The sequence below is a fragment of the Perca fluviatilis genome, chromosome 16 (assembly GCF_010015445.1).
Source record: "Perca fluviatilis chromosome 16, GENO_Pfluv_1.0, whole genome shotgun sequence".
Classification (NCBI taxonomy): domain Eukaryota; kingdom Metazoa; phylum Chordata; class Actinopteri; order Perciformes; family Percidae; genus Perca; species Perca fluviatilis.
In genome coordinates this window covers 20,680,845-20,690,306 of record NC_053127.1, presented here as the reverse complement: position 1 = coordinate 20,690,306, position 9,462 = coordinate 20,680,845, and the positions used below count along the sequence as shown (strand labels likewise).

At 37.6% G+C, this 9,462-nt stretch overlaps 1 protein-coding gene across 7 annotated transcripts in view; it reads right to left on the bottom strand.

Moving 5' to 3' along the window:
* Positions 1-3,720: 3,720 nt before the first annotated feature.
* Positions 3,721-9,462, bottom strand: part of cadm2a (cell adhesion molecule 2a) — a 227,660-nt gene continuing 221,918 nt past the window's right edge. For all 7 annotated transcript variants that reach the window (XM_039777192.1, XM_039777197.1, XM_039777193.1 and 4 more), the window contains one exon: positions 3,721-9,161. In XM_039777192.1, the coding sequence (XP_039633126.1) occupies positions 9,043-9,161 (119 nt within the window). In that variant the 3' untranslated portion in view covers positions 3,721-9,042. The remainder of the gene's footprint in view (positions 9,162-9,462) is intronic.

The following is a 9,462-nucleotide window of genomic DNA, read 5'->3' as shown; positions in this document are numbered from 1 at the left end:
CAGCAAGACTAACTCCTATGGTTGAATCATTTACAATCTTGCTCAGATGTTTAAAGAACTTTATAGGCCTTTATTTGATACTTTAAATCTAAATAAATTCACCAACATTGTGTATTTTTACTAAAGCCCAACCATTTGAAGCACAATGGCGTCACACCTGCTTGCAGAGATGAGACACTTTAAACCTTTAAACTACTGTATCTCTGGATCTTATTTTAACACATGAAAGATGTCTGTATTGACTGCATGTCTCCCTGACATGGGGCGACTATGCCTGTAAAAGTCTTAACTGGAGGTCACCTTCCTGATCACCTCTGGTCTTTGGCCTGAACTTCAGAAAAGTCAAAGAGGTGTTGTTTGAGGATCTCAGTGTGTTCATGGGCTCATGTGGGGGAAGTTCCTTTAAAGTAAAGCTTGTAGACATCAAAGCTTTTTCTGCACAAATTCTCTCTGATGGCATCTTGAAGCACAGCAAACAAGGTTTGTGTGTGTGTGTGTGTGTGTGTGTGTGTGTGTGTGTGTGTGTGTGTGTGTGTGTGTGTGTGTGTGTGTGTGTGTGTGTGTGTGTGTGTGTGTGTGTGTGTGTGTGTGTGTTGCCTATGTGTGAGTGCGGTTGTGGCTACACGTGGTCAGCACAATTACAGAACATCAAAGGCTACTAAAATCTGTGCTGTCATCCCTGGTCAATCCCTTCGAAGTGAATCATCCTACAGAGTAAACGGAGATCTGGCTACACTGGATTCTGCAGAGGAGGCATGAAGAAGGAAATGAATATGAGTTATGGGGCTTGTGTGGAGGGCAGGTGATATAATGGCAGAAAGCGATTTAGGGAAAGATTGGGATTGATGGAGGGATGAAACAAAGTGGCTCTGACTGAACATCTGAATGGAGGCTACCAGAGATGTGGGCATAAAGAAGAGGAAGGTATTTGCATATGGAGCGGCTGATACCTTCGAGACAGCTGCAGCTCTCACAGCTGGCAGACTGACAGCACTGGGCAGGTGTGAAGCTCGGCCCATTCAGAAAGTGACACTTATCGAGAGTTGTGTGTGTGTGTGTATCTGTCCGTGTGTGCGGAGGGGGCACCATTTATCTTAAACAGCCCTTTGTGCAGCAGCCTTCAAATATAGAGCCATACTGTATCAGTTCTCTCTCTTTTCCCTAGCACATCCATCTGCGTCCTTCTCTCTAATTGCCGTTTCCTTCTCTACAATTTTCTCTTCTTTCTCTCCCAAAGTTAAACAGAGGGGCAGGAAAGTGCTTTATCGACTGAACAGTGAGCATTCATGTTATTACATTATATGAAAAGCTGAGGTACTTGTCTGCACTGATGACTGATTCTAGGGCTTATTTCATTATCTTCGGATCTCAGCTTCGTATCAAAATGTGCTACGAGCCTGCCTATGAACATGTTTAACTTGTCACTTTGTTGCTTGGTCAAGAGGTGGGCTATTCGTCATTCTGAAACAGGCTTGCACTGACAAACCTAAATGAATGCATCAATCAATATTCCCCCTGGCCTCCAATCCTGCTTTATTCCCTTGTCATTTCACTGGTGGCGACAAAGCAGCACATTTTTAACAGGCAGCACAAATCAGCAAGATTAAGGGCAATATATTTTGTCATCTTTCTTCAATTTACTATAACATGTATGCATCCTGTTTTTGCTCTGGAACTTTTTGAATGAATCAAATTTGCAAATTTATCAGCAAATTACTTTGTAACCAAACAAATTTGAGGCCATTGATCATACATTTGAAAGTTGAGCCAAAATCCCCAGTTTCCTTTTGTTAAAAGAATACAGAATATTGGCTTAAACACTTAGGCTAAAGTAAAACCATGTTGTCCTTTCACCAAGAAACTTATTGACAAATCCAATATTTAGCCCAGAAAGTAAAATAACCCAGAGCAAGAAAAGAAAAATAAGTTCCGAAAGCTTGTGTTTGGAGAAAGTCTAGCTGTAAGGCTTTTGGGTTTCTCAATAATGAGTATCTAATTGTTGCCGTTCTGAAGAGATTCATGTGTGCTATAAAAAGGAAATATGGTTACAGGATCTTACTGTAGCATTCACTTTAACATTAGATTTAGGGTGTGATTGGCCATGTTGACACGGTGTACAACAACAAACTGGTGGGTTTGGGTTTTGTGACAGCTCGTTGGACTAGGTTTCATGCTATTCATTCACTTCATGGCTTCAAATCCATTGTTGCCTGTCATCCCACCTGTCTCCTCCATCTGTCCTGTTATTATTCTGCACCATCTAACGAAACGTAACTGGAATACTACAAACGAAAAACTTTCAGTTGAATTGGGAAAGTTGGAACATCATTTTCCTTGTGGAATGCAAACACTTGGCTGCAAAATTGGCTTGACAATAAGTTAGGATGAGAAAATTATTCATGCAAAATAACATTTCGCATGAAAAGCTATTTTTGTCTGGTCGTTTTAGACTTCTCTGTCCCAGTTCACAAAACTGCTCTGATTGATTGATTGGAAATTGAGTTTTTCACTGACCCCTCACTTTTCATCAGGAGAAGAATCACACCTCAGCTGCAGAAATGCAACCCTCTACAGGCTGCAGTTATTTCCGACAGGTGGGCTGATTGCAGCTTTCTTTAGTCTAACATGACGTCTTATTGCCATTTCTTAATTCCCCCCTCAGTCATCATCTTCTGACTCACTGAAAAAGCTAGATACCTCTCCCTCCTGCCTATCTGGCTCATTTCCACCTTCTCTCGGTCTCTCCCTATTAATTTATCCCTCTTTATGGCTACATCTTTCCTTACATTTTTACACATTCTTCACTCTCCTGATGCTGTTGGAGCAGAAATTAGGTAAGGAAGTCATAAAGGGTTAAGATTTAAAGAATTTCCACTTTACCACCACCAGACATACAGACATATCCTGAGCCAATACCCTAAATGAAAAGTATTGAATGCTTTTACAAGTGAATACATACAGTATCATATTGCACTATAATATGATGCATGCCCAAGTGTTTTAGTTTTAGGGATTTACTGTGTCTGTGCATTTCAAAATGTAAAGCTGTAAGAAACATGTAAAACTTGCAGAAGCTATAGTTATTACAGCACTATATTATTGTGGCTTACATTTTATATTGTCTTCGGGATTGGTTTGAGTAGATACAAGTGAGGGTTCATTCTTGAAGTCAGCCTAGACAGAAATTTTCTTTCAGTCTTTCAAGCTCTACACATTTCACAGATTTTTTCCAGCAGCATGGACTTTAATGTCAAAATGATTTAAAAGTGATCCTCATTCTTTTTTCTTTTTTTTCCAATTACGTTTCCCTACATTACTCTGTCCTGATTTACTTGGACTAATTGTAAAGTTTGTATACTGTATATCAAAGGTAGAGCTGCTGCAGGATTATTACAGTCTTATATAGGGTAGTTGATTAAAACGGGAAAGTACTGCTCAGACAGCTGAAATATTCCACATAAGAAATTGAATGGCATCATAACAACACCACCACAACAGAGTGCAGAATTATTTTTGTTAATAAAAATTCATGAACATGTGTTTGCTTGTGTTTTTGTGAGTGTGTATATGTGTGTGCATGGAACAAATTCAGACGTTTCCAAAGCAGCAGTATTTATGGTGCATCACCATTGCTTGTCTCTCAGTTTAGAAATACAGAGGTAAGAGGCTTCCAGAAGGAAAACGATGATTAAAAAAACAATAGAATCAGGCTTATACAGATGTGTTGGCAACTATTTATTCAACAATTTTCATTTCATACATGAGAACGACTCTCTAAATTAAATTAAATAAATCCCACAGACAATGGGAGAAAAACACCTCCATTACGGTGCTATATCGAATCAGGCCCTCTCAGTACAGCTTGATATGAAACCCCTTATTTCACCAAGGTACATCAGAAGCTGAACTAATGTGTGTCTAGCTCTATAATCCTGATCTTCTGTGGATATTTTGTGAGTGATAGTGTGTCACAACTCCTTCCATCTAAGGACTGATATACATAAAGATGTGTGTTGCTACAAGGAAAACATCATGATAGAGGGCAAAAGCATTGAACTGCTTACATACCAGAAGCTAAAACACAACTCATGATTATTTGCAGCATCTTTCTAAATGTCAGTATTTCAAGTCAGTTATCATATCAAAAAACATTTTTTTAAGTTTAATATCCCAATGACAGAATTACTGAAGAATCACTGAATAATTTTATTAACATTGCGATAATCTTAAACTCAACAAATACATGGTGTCAGCATTCAGGGACAAGCAGAGTGAGACGTGCTTACAAGTCTCCATTTTAAGACCGAAAACAAACAAACAAAAAGAAATATCTAAATGAAATATTTTCCTGAGATGCAAAACAAAAGATAAAAATAGAAGTAAAAAAACCCATCTTTATATGCAATTGTGTCACATTGTTGACATGAACGGGGCCATGTCATGCTATCATCACTGCAGCGGAGAACACAACCATTGAGTTAAAACAAAATGCAAACCCATAATTTTGTTTAAAAAAAAAAAGCATTTTAGACAGATTATGACTCAAAGTGGCCATTACTTTCTCATTCATCCCTCTTTTTTTTAAAAGGGATTCAGAGTTGGCATTTTTAGTGGATATGGGCCTCTAATTTCCTGAGATTGGGGACAATTGTGAGCGCAAACTTGAGCAAAAATGTGTGCGTGTGTGTGTGTGCGCCCCGACTGACTGCAATATTTTGTGACCAGAGGTCCTCTCCTGGGGCAGTGCAGTGTGGTGAAAGGCTGTAACTGATGAATACATAATGCAGTTTCAGCAGGTGGAGTCTGGACACACTTCAGTGATCACCAACCACATCAGCTCATCTCATCCCTCTTTAAAAGAAGCATACAGGCAGGAGAAGGGTAGAGAAGCAAACTGGAGGTGCAGTTGCAAGGCACAAATAAACAGCTCCCCAAATATGCATTCTAGGACGTTCTGATGTCCCTTTTTAAAGTTGAATTTAAATTTCAGTATACACTGAAATCTTGTGATATGTTCTTTTATAACATAATGATATCAGTGCACTTAGTCATCATCGACAGTAACTTTTAGTATAATAAAACATGTTTCTATAATTACTGTCTGTTGCCTATTACAAGTATGGGTAGGACACACAAATAATTAAAAGTCACATGCAAGTCTTTTATTGAACAGGTCTGTTACTATGTGCAATTGCCATCATGAAATGTGTTCACAAAATTGTGTGCAATTTCATGCCAAAATTACTGCCAGTATTTCACTGCCTGATCTGCATAAATAAGTAACCTCAGCTGTACCACCCCCACCTTCAGTTAAAAAAAGTGGGTTTTTTTGGAGCCAGGAAATTTACCAAACAGAAGCGAGTGGAGTAGTGCCCATGGTTAACGCTATTACTGTCCTGCCGCCAGGATGAAATTAGAGGCCCATGATGTAACGCATATTAACTGAACCGATATACGTTGGAAAGCAAGGAGGCAAAAAGTTTAAAGCTTAGTTTCAACCGACAACATAAAAAAGAAAAACGACTGATAACCGACCCAAAGATGTAACAGCTACAGTTGATTCTATCATAGTAAAATAGTGCATGATGGTATGTGCCAGGCTGTTAGAATAACAAATTAAAGAAAGATTTAGGTTTGGTCTAACTATCATAAAAAGCCATTTGCAACAAATTAGCTCATTACGGTCATGTCAAAACAAATATTTACAGGTGGTTTTCAGAAAGAAAAACAATAAACAAAACATTTCACCGTTTACTAAGAAATATCCATCAAATTAGCCAGAGGGCATAATTCAGAAAATGGCACCTGTTTCATTTTTAAACACTAACTCATCACTGCAGACCTGGTTATTTATGAATGTTCATTTAATATAAAACAGGCTATTTCTCTGATTTCACCATCAACAAATCTATTGGATACAGAGGCGTAAAGCAACAGCAAATTTAAATTGACACCGTCAATGATTTAAGACACAATGAAAAGAGGATAGAAAAGTAAACAAAAAACATTACATCATTGTGATAAATGTATCTATACACACACGTGATACAGAAGCTTTCTGAAGACCAGACGCTTTAGTCTGGGTCTACTGAAGAAACGTTGTGAGGCTGAAGTCAAACCTTGAAATAGTGATATATTGATTGAAGTGCACTAAAATTATTACATATGGAAACTGCGGCAAAGCATTTTTAAAACAAATCATTAACATATTTAAGATGTAATATGCAACCTAAATTCTACATCCGTGGCGACAGGTTTAATGATTCCCAACTTGTGCAGTGTTTGAGTTATAACACATAGAGAAAGACCTTACTTGCTGACCTTATTTGCATAATGATGTAAATTGGCCACCAAATTGGAGACAGCTGGGCCCACTATTTTATTGCCCTTGGTAAAAATGTGCTCCCTTAGTAGATTAGTGCCTTGCTTTTAAGTCTTTAGTTCCAGAGGCCAGAGTGTTTATCACTCTTTCAACGGAGAGAGTAAATTAGCCAAATTCCTGCAAACTGATGAAAGACAAATGCTAGGGATATATGAAAACAAACAGAAGTTGTTTACAAGGATTTGTTAAGTCGTCTTAGTGTGTGTGAAATATGTATTGCCTCCAACATTAAGGTAATGTTTCTTTGAATGCATTAAATTCCAATTTGTATTTGAAGGATTTGGTGAAGAAGACAGATGCACATTTTCTTCTATTTCTGTTCGGTTTTGTAATTTTTCTTCATCACATTTTTTACAACACCGAGTCCCTCCAATCTGTAGAACGCCACAAACACAAGAAGTCACTGCTCTCCAAAATTAAGTTACAAACTTTCATTGCGGTTCTCTCTTAAATATCTTTAGTTCAAATAAATTAAAATATGAAAAAAGAATCAAACAAAACATGCTAATGTGTATTACCAATTTAGTCCTCACACATTACATACATGCCTTGTGCTAAAACAAAATACAGTTGTTTAAAATAGGTCCCAATGAGGATTATGGAATGAAAAATAAAAAAGTAAATAGATAAGGTGGCTAATATACAAATGTGAAGGAATTCAGAATTTAACAGCAATTTTCACAATCAACCACATTTTAGCAGACACAATACACAGCAGGGAGCTTAGAATTATTTAAAGCAAAAATATTAAAAACATTTTTTATATAAAAACATGATTTAGCTTTTTTTTTTTCTTCCAGAATTGAATCAAAGAAAGCCTTGTCATCTTGCCACTACCCATTTGAATTCCCAAGGCAATCTAGTTGTTGGCAAAGGAACACAGTTAATCACAGACATCTTTGTGCTTTTCTATTTGTCTTCAGTTTTTAGTTTTTGGAAAGGAGGCCCCTGCAGATATATGACCCAGCACTCAAACACTGTCGTTTTTTCTCTATTTATTTTCTTTTATTTGCTTGAAGACCCCATGAAATGGAAATCAAAGTTCAGTTCATGGAGAGCGACTCCAACAAAATAAGAAGGAAATAAGAAGAGCAGTTATGCAGTTTGTGAGGTGGGAGTCTCGACATGTTGGTGATATATAAAGTTTAACTAAATTGTTAGAAACTTATTAAACAGAAATTCAGAGGTGGCAATAGAAACAAAAACATGTGGTTTTAGTCAAACTGATGTCACCACTATTTGTATAAAGTAACAATATGATTGAATGCTTATCTATGAGCCAGTAAATGAACAGAAATGTGTATACAAACCACTGGGGATGCTTGAGAGTGTAATGAAATGGAAAAAAAAATTACATTACTAAAAAATGTACACCAAATTCCTATTCTCTAAATCATATAACAAATAATTTCCTATTCATTCTGTAACTGTGTACTGTACCTGTATACGTGGTTAATTTTACATTTCATGGGGTCCATAAGCCTTAAAATTATTCCAGTGTCACATAAACATAAAACTTCTAAGTGGAACGCTAAACTCATTTTAATACAATTTATACAGCTTTTAGAGAGAGGAGATTGATTCTTTCTGTACACCTGAACCCTTTATGTGAATAACAAACTACGGTAAGCTGTCAAGAGGACACTGAAGGTGTTGGTGTTTCGCTAAACTGCAGTCTGGATATTGGAGGAATATACAGACAAAAGTACATAGGGACAGCAGATTTAGCAGATGGTTTTATATACTTGATTGAGTTTATTCGATGGAATGCTTCATCTAGCATCTGTGTGTATTCTCTGTTCTAATCATTACCACACTACCCTTTATTACCCCTACCCTAATAATGAAAACCATATTATACACTTATCTGACAAACCTTGCTACAGTGTTACACAAAGCCTTCCTCTTATCTTACAAGGGTCAACTGTTTAATTACAAGTCTATTTATAGGGGAGGGGGTTGGGGGAGGTGGATCTAAAAGTACCATATTCAGTGTGATAATGTATAAGGCGTAAACAGCAAAGATCTTCATTAAAATAAAAAAAGACGCAATACATAATCAAAAGCTGTGAGCTAAGCAATGAAATGATGGTCCAGTTAACCCATCTACAAAGCATTTACATTGCTACTGACAGACGATACATGAAGGCATTGACAGAAGTTCAATGGCGTCTGTATTTTTAGGCACCGTGTTGATGTGAGATATGATATGTGTTTGTGGACGTGTGTGAAAAAAGGGGATATATTGTTGTGTTTGGGTTTCTGCTTAGAGAGGAAACAGGAGAGAGAAGATAAAGAAGGGCTCATGTAAGAAGCAGTCATGGTAGATATACAGACTTCCAGGCATTCATGTCAAAGATGAGGAAAAACATGAGAAAGGGTATAATTTCGGCAACGACGGCAAGCTGCCTGTGAAAACCGACTGCCAGAAAAAAAAGAAAGAAAAAAAAAGATATAATGGACAAGATGTAAATGATAGACAAAAGGCAATAATAGGAAAACACTTGGGGAACTTCTCTGTCTGTGGACTGCCTGCGGGTTCCTCGTTGACACGGCGGGGGCCGTGGTCAGAGGTGGAGGAGAAAAGGGGGAGACAGAGACAGAGAAAAAGAGATATAGAGATTGAAACAGGGAAAAGGGGAAGAAGAGAGCTGCACAGTCTAAATGAAGTATTCTTTCTTTTCTTCTGCGTGTGCATGGTTGCCCTCAGCGTTGATGATGGCTGTGTCGGCGTCGGGTGCGTCGTCTGCCCCTTTGGCCTCATTTGTCAAGTACGTTCCTAAGGAAACAGAAAACAAACCTATATCAAGAAAAAACAAATACAGAGCAGCTCTGAATGGTGTCTTTTGCCTGAGGTGAAAAACACATCTGAAGACAACATCAGTAATGCTACATCATACAGAATGATGGGACTATAGTACAGGATATGCAAATACAGCAGTGAGTAAGTGTGTAAAACCCTGCATCAACAAACATTGTTATTGTTCTCAATGATGGAAGCCAAGATTTAAAGTTGGACATCCAAATAATGTGATGCAACTCTCAGTTTTATGTAAGAACCTGATTTTGTAGCATCATTG